Source organism: Mesoplodon bidens (assembly GCF_964165515.1).
Source record: "Mesoplodon bidens genome assembly, chromosome: 1".
NCBI classification, from domain to species: domain Eukaryota; kingdom Metazoa; phylum Chordata; class Mammalia; order Artiodactyla; family Ziphiidae; genus Mesoplodon; species Mesoplodon bidens.
Genome location: NC_138176.1, coordinates 182,322,682 through 182,336,982, shown reverse-complemented (window position 1 = coordinate 182,336,982; position 14,301 = coordinate 182,322,682). Strand labels below are relative to the sequence as shown.

Sequence of the window (14,301 nt, the reverse complement as noted above, 5' to 3'; positions counted from 1 at the left end):
GAATAGACTGCCTATCTCTTGGGGTGGTTGGGAGGATTAGATGAAGTTGCAGATGAAATGAACATAGTATAAAGTGTGTTAACCAGGACAGCTAAAAATTAAACATGTGAATTTCCCCTCTTCCCAACAGGCCTAGATTTTTCTACAAAATGAAGGGGCTGGCCCAGATCACACCAAAGCCTCTTCCAGCCCTGTCTGCTCCAGCCCCTTCTCTCTAGTATTGTTCTCTGATAATGCCATGGAGTATTAATAATGGATCTCCCAGCATTTTCCTAAACCACATTTGATTGATTATTTTATTGAAAAGATGATATAACAGATTTAATGTTGCCAAAAGGGAAATAAATCGTATATTCTTCTGAGGGCTGTTTTTCTTATTTGACATCAAAGTTGACAAATTTCATTTCAGAAAAACTTAAAGTGATGTTTTAATTTAAAATTGCTTCCATAAGAGACCAACACGGAAGATATTAAAAACTAACAAAGTACCTAAAACACTGATCAGTTAGCTCAGAGCCTCTTAAAATACTTTCCAAGATGGCTGTCCTGATCAATGATTTATGCAGCACTCTGGCTTTAGAAAATATAATATTACTTTGTCAATTCCTCCCCAGAACCTTCCTTGCCCATTAAGTCAGTGATATCCTGTAAACCTTTCTGAAGTTGTTTGTTTTTCTAAGATCTTATTTTTGAGGACTCTGTTGGAAGGATTTTTGAATCAAGATTTTGAGGACAGTAGTAGTAGCCATCTAGCAGTTACTAGAGCCACATTGACTGTTGATAAAGAGGGATTAAAATATTGATTACAACTTTACTTTTTAAATTGTGAAGGCAATACAAACATTAAAATAAACTTCAGGCCAAACAAATGAGCATTAAAAGTGAGACTGACCCAAATCTCATTTGATGGCAATAACCAGTGTAAACTTCTAAACTCTTTTCTCCACAGGCACACACATGACATTTTAACTATTTTATCATGAGGTACATTTTATCCCTTTGCTTGCCCTTTTTTTTTTTTTTAAGGCTTTTCTTTTCTGTTTTTTTTTTAACCCCACATTTGTTTATTTATTTATTTTTGGCTGTGTTGGGTCTTCGTTTCTGTGCAAGGGCTTTCTCTAGTTGTGGCAAGCGGGGGCCACTCTTCATCGCAGTGCGCGGGCCTCTCACTGTCGCGGCCTCTCTTGTTGCGGAGCACAGGCTCCAGACGCGCAGGCTCAGTAGTTGTGGCTCACGGGCCCAGTTGCTCCGTGGCATGTGGGATCTTCCCAGACCAGGGCTCGAACCCTTTTCCCCTGCATTAGCAGGCAGATTCTCAACCACTGCGCCACCAGGGAAGCCCTGCTTGCCCTTTTGATATGTTGTGAAATATAAAGTTGCAATATAGTAGTTCAATATATTGTCACCATTTCTACCTGTCAGTACGTAAATGAGCCACCTCATTCTTTTAAGCAATTGCTGAATATTGCCCAGTTGAATAAACATGGAACTGTTCATTATGATCTGACTCGTACTTTATAATTACATATTTACATTGCTCCCAATTTATTAATATTTTTAAAAAGTTCTTTTGAGATTGACATATATACACTAATATGTATAACACGGATAACTAATAAAAAAAAAAGTTCTTAACCAAGAGAAACAAATAAGACTTAATCGGGTCTGGAGAGGGGATGAATACATTCCTGTCAATTTCTGTGTATTTTATAGTCTCCATAATAAAAAATGAAAAACAAGTCAGTGCTTGAGTGCAACTTTGAAAAACTGTTATAAAATGAGAGAGAACTGTCACTTACGGACATTCAACTTTTTTTAAACAAAGACTTGGCTGTAAATTTCTGAATGTCAAAACCCCATCTCCCCTCTGCCTGATAACTCTATCCTCGGTGATGCAGTAATTTTTGCTCTTTCAGCAGCCACACTTGGCTTTGAGATTTTGGGTGTCACAAGCCTCCTCTTGTCAATGTCTGTTCCTTTTCCTTCCAGTGGCACTCACGACCCCAGACACAGTTCCCGGTCGGTCCTGCAGCACAAGGGCCAGCCTCCCCTCCTTGCCCCTCCTCTGTTCACGGTCCATTCTGCTCTTCAAGATGGTGGAGCGTCTTCCCACCTCAAGAATGGACAAGTGACCTCACTGAACAAGCAAGGAGCATGTTTTTCATATAAAGAATCATCTTTTCCCTTCTTTGGTTGGTTTATAGGTTGCTCTTCAAGTTAATATCATCTTAAATTTTACTATTATCCGTTAGGCTTCAAGACCAGTATGTTGTTCTTTTTCAAGATCATGTTCTCTTTGGCAGCTGCTAAATGAGTAGATGTTTTTATTTAAGGCAGAAAGTAACATGAGTCTTTGTTGGGTGATGAAGTTGGGGGATATGCTAGCCTGGGTGACTTTAACACCAGCCACGCCAAGGGGTGTCAGCCCTGCAGGGTGGGGAACAAGTGCATACAGGATACAGGTCTGATTTTAGTAAGGACTTCCCATCACTTCTATCTATCACTTGGACTAAAACACAATTCACATTTCAGAATCACCAATGAAGAGAGAAAGAGTCTGTAAGGCCAGGAAATCTCCTATTCTGTCCTTCAGCTTATTTGTGACTAACTTACACCCTCAACACTCAGCATTTGAATTGACTTAACTTCCTCAGACGTTACTGGGACATTGCCAGTCATGCCTCCCTTTGACTTAAATCACTTTCATCACCAGGCTCTTTTTAGCTATTCAGAAAATCCTCAAAAATGTTCAAATAGTAGAAGTATCTTTATCTTCTCTAGCTGAGCTCAAAGTTGACTTTTTTTTAATTGGCCAGAGAGTTTAAGAAGTTTCAGCTATTTTCAAGTGATAGCCATGATAAAAAATAAAAGGCTTACATTTTTAAAAGAAGTGTTTTATATGTGCATAGCTTTAAAAAAGCTGATTTTCATGTTTAGCTTTTGTAACCCTCAATGAAAACGAAAAGTCTGACTCTTTTTTAAAAACAGTTATTTGGAAACACCAGACACAAGCACTTGATAGTAAGCAAGTTTGCCAATGTCTCCTTTTGGGGGGAATCTAAGGTGAAATTTAAATTAAGTCTTCATTGAGCCAGCCCTCAAAAATGTATTTTAATCCTTCACTTCAACAAATATTTTGAGTACCCCCTTTGTTCCACACAGCGCTGGGGATACCACAGCAAACAAGAGGGACAAAAATCCCAGGATGGGGGGACTAGGGACGGAGGAAGAGAGACATTAAAGGAAAAAGTAGAGGCAAGAGGCAGATGAGGGGCAATGGGAATACGGTGTCGGCAGGCAGAACAGACTGCAAATTTAAAAATGTTGGCCAAGGGCTTCCCTGGTGGCGCAGTGGTTGAGAGTCCGCCTGCCGATGCAGGGGACACGGGTTTGTGCCCCGGTCTGGGAAGATGCCACGTGCCGCAGAGCGGCTAGGCCCGTGAGCCATGGCCGCTGAGCCTGCGCGTCCGGAGCCTGTGCTCCGCAACGGGAGAGGCCACAACAGTGAGAGGCCCGCGTACCGCCAAAAAAAAAAAAAAAAAAAAAAAAAATGTTGGTCAAGAAGAATAAAAGAAATCAAAGAGCAAAAATTGCGTGTTCTATGAGGTCCAGATTAAGAAGCATTGATGAAATTGACCAAAGCAAGGCTTGCTAATTTTAGTATGTATTACACATTTTCTTAATAAGACTGTCCACATGATTAATCTCTGGTGGCTTCTGAGCAGAAATTCAGGATAAAGATCAGGTTTCCAGGACTGACTGTAAATACGTTCATCCTTTGGGAACACAGGAAAGGAAATCTAATGATGCAGAAATAATCATAGAGCAGCCAGGAAAGAAAGAGACCAGAAGGGGAAGTGCGAACTGGACGCTACAGCCAAAGAGCCTGAAGTCAGTAATCAAACACCTCCTCAAAGTATGCTTCACAATTTCAAGGGGTGGGGGAAATAAAAGAGTAACTGACCAAAAAAAAAAATGTTGGTAAGGTAAGTCTCACTGAGAAGGTGACATCTGAGTAAAGGTTTTAGGAAGGTGAGGGAATTAACCACATGTATATTTAGAGAAAATATGTTCCAGAGAGAGGAAACAGCCATGGCGTGCAATAAGCAAACCAGTGTGGCTGGTGCCAGGGAAGCAGAGGAGAGGTAGAAGCCCTGGTCCAAGATGAAGGGGAAGCAGCTCAAGTGGGTCTGGATGGCTGCCTTAAGGACCTGGGCTGAGATTTCACTCTGAGCACAACAGAAAGCCACTGCAGAGCTGTGAACAGAGCAATGTCATCACCTGATCCATTTCCACTGGATCGACAGCTGCTCTGTAGAGACTAGACCTTAGGAGGGAAAGGGTAAAAGCTGAGAGGCCCGAGAGGAGGCCCCTGCAGGATTCCGGGGGCTCACACCACAGACAGCAACGGAGGTGGCAGAAAGTGTCTGACTTTATGTATTTTAAAGGTAGGGCGAACAGATTTTCTTGAAGCGTTGGATGAGGGGTGTTGAGAGACTCAAAGATGACTCACGATTTTCAGCCTAAGCAACTGGAAAGTTGGAGTTGCCATTAAGTGAGATGGGGAAGGCTTCTGCTGGGGACTATTCTGGGAGATCCAAGAGTTCGTATTTGGACGTGTTGCGTTTAAGATGACTGTGAGATGGTCAGCTACTGATTTTCTTCTGACCAAGTCAATAGCCCTCAAAGAACATGAGTTCCCTGAGGGTAGACTTCTATTTTGTTCATTGCTGTATCTCCAGAGCCTTAGACAACACATGAAGATCCTCCATTAAAAATTAATTTAACAGGGACTTCCCTGGTGGTCCAGTGGTTAAGCATCTGCCTTCCAATGAAGGGAACATGGGTTCGATCCCTGGCTGGGGAACTAAGATCCCACGTGCCCCAATGAAGATCCCGCAGGCCGCAACTAAGACCCGGCACAACCAAATAAGTAAGTAAATAAATAAATATATTAAAAAATTAATTTAACAAATATTTGCTAAGCACTCATTACATGTCTTGCTCCATTCTCCATGCTGGGGACACAGCTGGGACAAAACAGCTAAAATTCTCATGCATCTTATACTCTAGGAGTGTGAGGCGGACGTGCAAATGAAGTAAAATAAAATCTTCTATGCATTGTTTACTCAACTTTTGTTGAATGTTTACTCACATGGCACTTGATGTGTATTATCATAACTCTACAAGGAGGAGGCTGAGACCCCAGACTTGGCATCACACCAGCCTGTCTTCCTCCAAAGCCTCTTGCACCATACGATGTAGCCTCTCAGAGAAAGTAACACAAATCCCATCCTCATCGGGTAAATACCAGGGGTGTGTTTCTCTTCAAATAAGCATTGAACGGGGGATCTGCTCAAAATAGGACTCTACGTGAAGAGCGGTCTAGGAGGCCAGCCCGGAAGCGGGCAACCCCAGGTCACTCAGCCCTCCGTCATGCAACCAAACCACGCAGCTGAATTCCTCTTGACAGTTCAGGGCATTTTCTTCTTCTTCTGCCCCTTTCACAATGCTGACGGTACCTGAATTACGCCATTAAGGGCTGTCACATCGTTTCCTCTGAAAGGCTCAATTTGCAACCTTTCACGAAACTAGAAAGGTGTACTAGAAGAGGCTTGACGGGCATACACATTTGAGGAGGAATCTCTTATCTCCTTCACCTAAAAATGAAACTTGATGAATTTTCCATTCCCAGTAGCAGCATCAAGGAGGTGGTTTGGTCTTTAGTAGCCCCCAGTCATTTCAACAATCACTTCCCCCTCGTTCAGCCACCTGACATTCTCTCCATCTCATGCAACAGACCACTCCCAGCCTCTTCCACGTATCCTACGCAGAAATTCTGAAACAGCCATGGCCCCTGCCCTCTGTCCATTTCTTATCCAGTTTCCACATGGAATGTGATATCACACTTCCTTCCCCTCCTACATTTCCTAGAAGGTAAATGATGAATGATCATTTATCCTCAAAAACTGATAATTCTCTCTCATGCTCAGACCTGTCTGAACGGTTCTTCAAAAAGGACAGTTCCACGGCTCTCTCCTCTGGAACGCCATCTCTGACAACATTGTAATTTTTAAGACCACACATGCTGAGTTCTCTTTGGTTGGGTGATGGCCGTATTCAGCTTGATGTTACCTCTCATGCAGCTGACCCATCAACAGCAAGAATTTCCATGACCAGCCGAGTGTGTGATCCACCAATAACTTGCCTCTTTTCCCAAACCAACAAACAGGTGTTCAAGTCCACCAGATTTCTTTAGGACCCTCTCATGGACAGACAGGCTTTGAGACTCCCTCATGTAATTCTGAGATGTACTCAGTCATCTCCTAATGTGACACATTACCTTAGCTCAATAGAATGACCAGAGTCTTAAACATTTCCCTAAACACACATAGCTTTTGCATGGTGAATAAAGAGGACATCCTTTTATCTTTACAATAATTATTACTGTTCTCCCTAAAGAATCTAAATTACAGTACAAAGCAAGAATCATATAGTGTGGAGGGTTTAACAATGAAATAACTGTTCAACGCCAGCATAATGGTAGCTGCCTGTCGTCTACCTGTGGATCACAAAAGCTTTTCCAATGGAAAATGAAAAGATTTTATAAGGGGCAGACAACCCCAGTAACAACCCATCGTGGATAAAACAGTGGGTGAAAAAACTCTCTCAGGAATGAGGTTATGCTTCTGGACTACACAAGCTGGAAAGAGTATCATAATTTTAAAGGTAACATATATTTTAATAACCCCATACAGGGAAATATAATATGTTCTATCCAGTGAGAAGCTTGAATGATAGCTTTAAGTTTACAACCATGGCCAAAAAAATGAAAAATGAATTAAACCTTCTCTCCTCCAATTCTTCTCATGTGCAACACCTGCCCTAAAGTTCCTGTGCCCTCATTTCCTCCTTGATGGAGAAGAAAATCAGGTGTCAGAATTTGGACTGTAACTGGAAGATATTATCATCAACGCTGTATTCTATCATGCGTCTTATTTTGTATTGAATAGAAGACGTGTTTTCTAAATATCACACCTGGTAACTTTCCACATTTTTTTTTCCACTTAACATTTACCTCGTCACAGATTTGGCCTTAAGTATAAAGGTGCAAATTTCCACCACAGTCTAATTGCTGAAAGGATTTTTTCCCCCCAATCTGCCTTGAAATTCTGTCTAATATGCTGCTTCAGGCTCCATATAGCCACAGATTTCAAGTGATACCTATAGACCTCTCCTGCAGGAATTATGCAAACCTTATATAATAATTGTGATATGTGTTAAGATCCTGGCACAGAAGACAGCATTGAAATCCAAAGCTGTTCTATTAACTTTCTTTTTTAATCAGCTGCCAGCTGGATTCTGGAAGGCTCTTAGTGCCAGCTCCTATGCAAGAACACTGTTACCATTTCAAATAGTATACTGTTTTTTTTTTTTTAAAGGAAAGGTCACAAAAGGGTAAAGTAATGTAGCCTCAGGGAGGCTACAGAAATCCCACCGGTTGTTCAGAAAAACACAACAGTGCACAGTAAATGGATATGCAATCCGATTCAAAATGTTCCATCGGAGAGCTGCCTCTGAATCCTAACGTTGTAAGTTGCTCTCAGAGAGACAGAGTTGCTTTGAAATCTCCGAGTCGTCTTCCCATGAACAGATTGTGATGAATGAATGAAATGGAGCGGGATGGCTAAAGCTGGGTGGGGCAGGGTTCAAAATAAAGCCAATCCTATGTCAAACCCATTGCACTGATGAACCACACATGGAAGGTCAAAGGTAGGGTTGCTAGAATACAGGATGATCAGTGACATTTGAATTCAAGATAAACAACGAAGAATTATTCAGCTTAAGTGTGTCCCAAGTACTATGTGGGATAGACTTAGAATTCACTATTTATTTGAAATTCAAATTGGACTGGGCAACCTGTATTTTTTTTTTTTTTTTTTTTTTTTTTTTTTGCGGTACACGGGCCTCTCACTGTTGTGGCCTCTCCCGTTGCGGAGCACAGGCTCCGGACACGCAGGCTCAGCGGCCATGGTTCACGGGCTCAGTAGCTCCGCGGCATGTGGGATCTTCCCGGACCGGGTCACGAACCCGTGTCCCCTGCATCAGCAGGCGGACTCCCAACCACTATGCCACCAGGGAAGCCCGTAACCTGTATTTTTAATTGCTAAATCTGGCAACACTAGCCAAAGGAAAATTAAAACAGCTTATTTTCAGTTGACATTATGCCATCTTGCACCAATGAAAAACACAGATGAAAATAATTATATAATCGCCTATTTTGTTGTAATGGTTTCTATTACTTATAAAATGGCGGAAGTCTCAAGGTTTATAAACGATATTAAAACAGGTAAAAGAAATGGGCTATGCTGCTTTAAAGGATCATGCAGACTATTTAAAGATTCACACATCAGAAAATCTGATGTTACATCAATCCCCGTCCTTTAAATAATTTAAGTTGTGACTACGAAATGTAATGCCATGAACTACATACACAAATCTGTCTTATTTTATAGTAACCCTACTTGCACATTAACTGGATGATAACCTATTAGCCCTGCATTTCCAACTAAAAAGCAACCGTTGCATCAGGCAGGTACCCACCATTTGCCTACCTCTTTTCATAACCACTCTGTCTTCTAAATGAAACATTAATTTTTTCTAGGCAACTGTTTTATTCAATACCTTGCTAGCAAAGCAAAGACAGCCATCTCTCTGTATCTGTGGGATCTGCATCAACCTGGGGCCGAAAATTTTGGGAAAAAAATTCCAGAATCCAAAAAGCAAAACTTGAACTTGCTGCATGCTGGCAATTATTTACACAGCATTTACATTGCGTTAGGTATTATAAGCAACCTAGAGATGATTTAGAGTATACAGGAGGATGTGCGTAGGTTATATGCAAATACTATACCATTTTATATAAGAAACTTGAGCATCTGAGGATTTTGGTATGGGGGCCAGGTTCTGGATACTTAGGGATGACTATATTTGATTCCTAAACTAACGTATCCAATTTCAGTAACAGATAACTTCTAAAAGGGAGAAAACCATCGTAAATGTTAGAGCAGGATTCCTTTCATTGGGTGTTAAAACAGTCAATCCACTTTGAAAATATTTTTTAAATGTCCCTCTTCGTTGTTTCCAGTGGATGCTGTACCCCCCAGCCCCACCCCTGTCCCCCCAAAAATTGTAGTTTAAGAAAATCTGCTCAAACAGTGTAAATATTTGGCCAATATTTTTCTTATAAAAGCACAAGCACAATGAAAGCACCACTAGACCAGGCCCAAATGATCAAGTTAAATTAGAGATCTGGCCATTATTGATGTTTTTGGATTCTGGAGAGAGCCATTCTGGATCATTCATATGCCATGAAATGCCTTTTCCTAAGTTGTTTGATCTGAATTATCCAAAATATGTGGCTCTGGGAACCTGACCTTAAGGTTTAGCTGAGTTGGGCTTTTGAAACACACCAGTCTGCAAAAGACTTTGTGGAAGAAATAACATCTTCTGTGAGACTTCACTTCTGTTTGTTACTGAGTGTTTTTTGGACTTTTGTGCTCAGTTTGAGCTGGCACATTATTAACCTTTTCAAATTAGGCATTTAGTAGGCTCAGCTGAATCTTTTCTTAATTTGCACATGAGTGTTTGCCAGAACAGCTGGCATTGTGCTGGAATATTAGTTTAAATCTTCAATTTACATAGTCTAAGCACAAACACATAAACTTTGGAGAGGATGACCTAACTGGTGCCAAAGACAGTTAACTTTATTAATAAGAATAATAGCAACAACAATCGCTAATAGTTATTGAGTGCTTACTATGTCCCAGGCATTATAGGTATATTCAGTTATTTACCACTTTTAACAGTCTGAAGAAGTTTTATTTCCCCATTTTTGTAGATAAGAAAACTTGAGAGGTTAGGTTACATGCCCTAAATTATACAATTAGTAAGTAGTAAAACTTTGCTTTGTACTGAGGCAATCTAGCTGCAGAATCTGCAGCCGTGCTTCACCACTTTGCAACACTGTCTCAGTAAATCTATCCCATAATAATGGAGAACTTCCACCTTCTCAGGTAGGTTTCACAGCAAAGGAGGTGTCACTTTGTGACACAGACTTCAGGGGAATAGGAGGTAACCAGGCTAAAGGGATGCAAGCCACCCTTCACCTCCACTCCCAACCAACCACAGGCGACCTTGCCATTCCCATAAATGTGTGTGCATTTTTTGGTTTATTTTTTAACATGTTTATGATGAGATTTACGATATGGCTTTAATATGCTTATGATAAAGCCCTGCCATATATCAGGACCTATACTGAGAACAGAGCCATAAATGTGTAGGGTGGGGTCTTCCTTTGAGGATAAGGACATTCGAGATGTTAGTCACTTGGAGAAGAGCTAGCTGACAGGCCTGGGACACAAACAGGCTCTCTAGCTGGGTGGCCGACTGGAATCTAGCTCTGCTGGTCTTGATCACCAAGGGGCCAATAAGTCAGCTTGGGTAATGGGGTAGAATGCAGTACTCTCCCTGGGGTGGGGCAGACAGGGCAGAAACTAAGGCAAGAAAAACTGGGTCAAGGGACTTTTGCCTCTCTTACCTATGTTTGTTTCCCCTTGAACTCCTTGAATGTTTGGAAAAGGACTCTGGGAAGTTCCAGTATACCTCAGATGTCTCAGTGAGGGGATTTTTTAATATATTGAGCCATAGAGCACTGGAGAGCAGCAACGACGGTGGTGGGAATGAAAGAATTGAATCTAGAGAGGACAGGGAGTGGGATGAAGATGGAAGCTTCCTGTGGCCTGCCTTCCTCCCTCCATTCTAGGTTCTGCTGCCTGCCCTTGGAGGTTCTGGCTTGTAATTTAGAGGCAGTACTCCTGTATGCCTAGAGTACTGGCCTTAAAGGTGTTTGGGAATGGTTTGTAAAATAGCCATGCTAGTTTTCTACCACAATCAACTCTGAGAGAACTGAAGACAGCCCAAGGTTTCTCTCTTCCTTCTTTTTAAAATACAAGTGAATAAGTGTAGAGATCTACTTTTGCTGTGTTGTTGACAATGCACAGGTATTTACAAGTGTCCATTATACAGGCTGGAGAAAACACTATGTATATGTATTGAGTAGATTTATTAAGCTAAAAGCGTCCCCTGCTAAACCCCATTCCTGGCTCAAGAAAGTATCACCTCAAGAGTTTTACGGAAAATTTCCTGAATCCTCTAAAGATGGGGGTGGGGGGGAAATGCAACTGCCTGATGAAACTATCTAGAGCTTTGCCAAGGGAGCCCCAGGATGATCCACTGAAACACGCATGCCATTTTCATTTCAATAACACTTGTCCCTCTCTCCTTTACAACTTTTTCTAGAAAAGTTATATTTTAGTCTCTCAAAACACCTTACTTTGGGATGTAAACAACCTTGTACGGTATTTATGCCTATTTTTATATTATTTTCCTGATAACTTATTGCAAGTAGCTCTAACAACACACTGACCCCCGAAGAGATTCCTTCAGAGGCACAAACTCAGAGGAAAGGACACTTCATCAGTTTGTTAGGGAGATGTACTCAGAAACATAACTATGTCTTCCGGGGTCAGGGGAACCCCAGAACTGGGAGGCTGTGATCTTCTTGGCTCTGACTTCAACACATGTGTGCAGGGATGAGTGAGGCTGCGCAGTGGGTCCCCAGCTACCAGCCTCCTCAGTCTGGGCCATGAACAAGGTCAAGATTCTTGCCGCAGCAATAGCGAGGCTAAACTCTAAAACTGGCCAAGGAAAAAAAAATTTATATATATATATATATATATATATATATATATATATATATCTTGAGCTCCTTAGGGAGAAAAAAACCCCACAATACACTGCCTTAGTAGGGTTAATCCCGGCGTTGCCAACTGCCAGAGTTGTTAAAAAAATAAAAATTAAAGACAAGCCACTAAATAAAATTAGCCAACAAACCTACCTACCAGCTGTACTGGCTCACTGAAGGTTTTCTGAGCCTCAAGCCTCATGAAAGGATTTCTAGAGAGGAGAAAGGAAGGCACCTGTCCTGTCACTTCGTAAACGTCTCTTGGCAATCCCGGGGCTAGGAAGTCGGCTGTCACACTTGGGGATACAGGCGCTCCCAGCCTGGTCCAAGGCTGCGCAACCAAAGCGGCAGGAGACCGGGAACCCTCTGCGGACGCGCCTCCAAACCTTGCAGACACCAGAGAGAAAAGGGAGCTTTCTCAGGCGTTCAGCAAGTAGAGGAAAAAGACCCGCTCTAGCCTCAAGTTGGGAAACTTTTCCTCAAAACTGCATTATCCTTTGTGAGCTGCCTGGAAGCCCCTAGCTTCTTTTCAAGGGATTGTAACGACTTGTGTCCACAATTATAGGAACCCAAGCAATTCAGGAGGAAAAAAAATACACATAGGGACTACAAGCATGAGTCAAATGGCTTGTGTATGTGGCTTTGGAACATTCTTATCTAAACACGCCGGTGTCCCCGCACTCGGGCTGCTTTTTCCACCAGTGCCTCATCCGTAGTCAGTTGTCCCTTGTCTGCCTACATTTTCTGGAAAAACTGGATACCACCCTCAGACGTAAAGCGCTGTTCTCAATCTCTCCTCTGCGCCCACCAAGCCGAGCTCAGTGCTCCGGCTCCTCTCTCCCCAGGCCCTGCTTGGAGGCCGCTGCCATCCGTGGTCCTGAGGCCAGCGATGCGCGCGTGGGGAAGCCGTCCCGAGGGTGAGTGTGTGTAGGGGAGTGGGTGGAACGAGGAGGATGCTAGTTTTAGCCAAGTTAACAGTTTCTGCCAGGGCACATATTTTGGGGGAGTTTCCGGGCCATAGGGTAGAATTGCAAATCCCCAGGGGTGATCACGAGCTCAAGCCGGGTCGGAGCAGCTGCCGTGAGACTGTTAAGGCCGCATCACCCCCACGCGTCACTAGGAAGGGTCGCCGGAGATCGGAGACCACCAAATCTCGGGGAACGCAAACCAGCCCCGCCGGGTGCGCGGCCACGGCTTAAAGCTTTCCCAGATGCGACCCCCCCTGCTTCTCCTTCTTATCCCTCCCTGAGTCCAGCCGCGTCAAGAGGTCTGGTGCCCAACTCCGGCAGGGTGTGCTCGGAGACCCGAGAAGCCTCTAGTCTCAGTCAGTGTCGCCAACCCGGGTTTCAGACGCATCGTGCAGCCACCTGTTTCACAAAGCCCGGAGTTTGTGCGGGCGCGGGCTGCGGCCGGAAGAACCCTGTCATCCCCTCGGTCCGGCTCGGCCCAGGATCTCCAAAAACGCACATCGCTCTAAATCCAAGTGCGCACGCAGCTCTGCGAAACGCTGGAGGCTCGCACCACTCCGGCCCTCAGCGCGCGGCGACTTATTTCCCGGTCTCCCCGGTTCAGCCCCCGCCCCCAGCGCTGGTCGCCGGGCCAGCCCTCCGCCAGATCGGCGCCCCAAAATACCTGCCGTGAAGATGCAGAGAGCGAAGAGAGTCTTGTAGACCATGGTACCCTGGTGCTTGGTGCCGAACCCGGCGCGGGCAGCGGGAGAGTTTGCCGGGACTGACCGAGCGCCCAGAGCGCGGGCAGCTCCTCCTCTGTCCGCCGGCTGCGGTGGGAGCGGGCGACCGGGCGGCTCGGGCGGCGGTAGGGCAAGCTAGGCGAGCGCCGCGCGGCTCCGTCAGCTGCTTGTACTCCGGCGCCCGGCGCGCTTCTGCTCCATCCCAGCCGCCCGGGCTGCCTCCGCCGCCGCGACTGCCGCCGCCAAACCCCTCCCACCCGGGTCCCGCGGAGATGACAAGGCCACCCCTGGCCTTTCCTCTCCCAGCCCTCGTGTCCCGGGAGTCGCGGCCCAGGGCGGCCTCTGCTGGACAGTCAGGGCGCGAGACCCGAGTTTTGACCCGGTTCAACAAATGTTTGGGGCGGCTAGCACTGTGCTGGGAACTAAGGGGAGGCAAAGAAGTGGGAGCAGATTTCTGCCCTCAGGAATTTATCTCAGCTTTTCTTACAGGAGAAACAACCTTTAATCACGTGACCGTGTGCCATCTTAGGTGTCACCTCGAAGAGCCAAGACCCCACTACTGTAAGAGAACACACACTTCTTTCCGAGTATGAGAACCTTTTCCTTTTCTTTCATTTCTCCAGTCGTTCCTGCGTGTACATTAAACCCTCACACACATTCAACCCCACTGCATTTCCTGGTGCCTGAGCCAGGATGTCTGCCATCCTACTCAGCTGCTTACGAGAAGAAACAGTACTAATGTCAGGCAACAGTGATCATGCGGTAATTATGAGCCAAGCACCCTACTGGGTGTTGTATCATGATG

General features: G+C 44.3%; 1 protein-coding gene across 2 annotated transcripts in view; it reads right to left on the bottom strand.

Annotated features, from left to right (window-relative positions):
* PARM1 (prostate androgen-regulated mucin-like protein 1) overlaps window positions 1–13,566 on the bottom strand; it is a 100,734-nt gene extending 87,168 nt beyond the window's left edge. For both annotated transcript variants that reach the window (XM_081239121.1, XM_081239122.1), the window contains exon 1: window positions 13,439–13,566. In XM_081239121.1, coding sequence (XP_081095247.1) covers window positions 13,439–13,481 — 43 coding nt within the window. In that variant the 5' untranslated portion in view covers window positions 13,482–13,566. The remainder of the gene's footprint in view (window positions 1–13,438) is intronic.
* Between the last annotated feature and the right edge of the window lie 735 nt (window positions 13,567–14,301).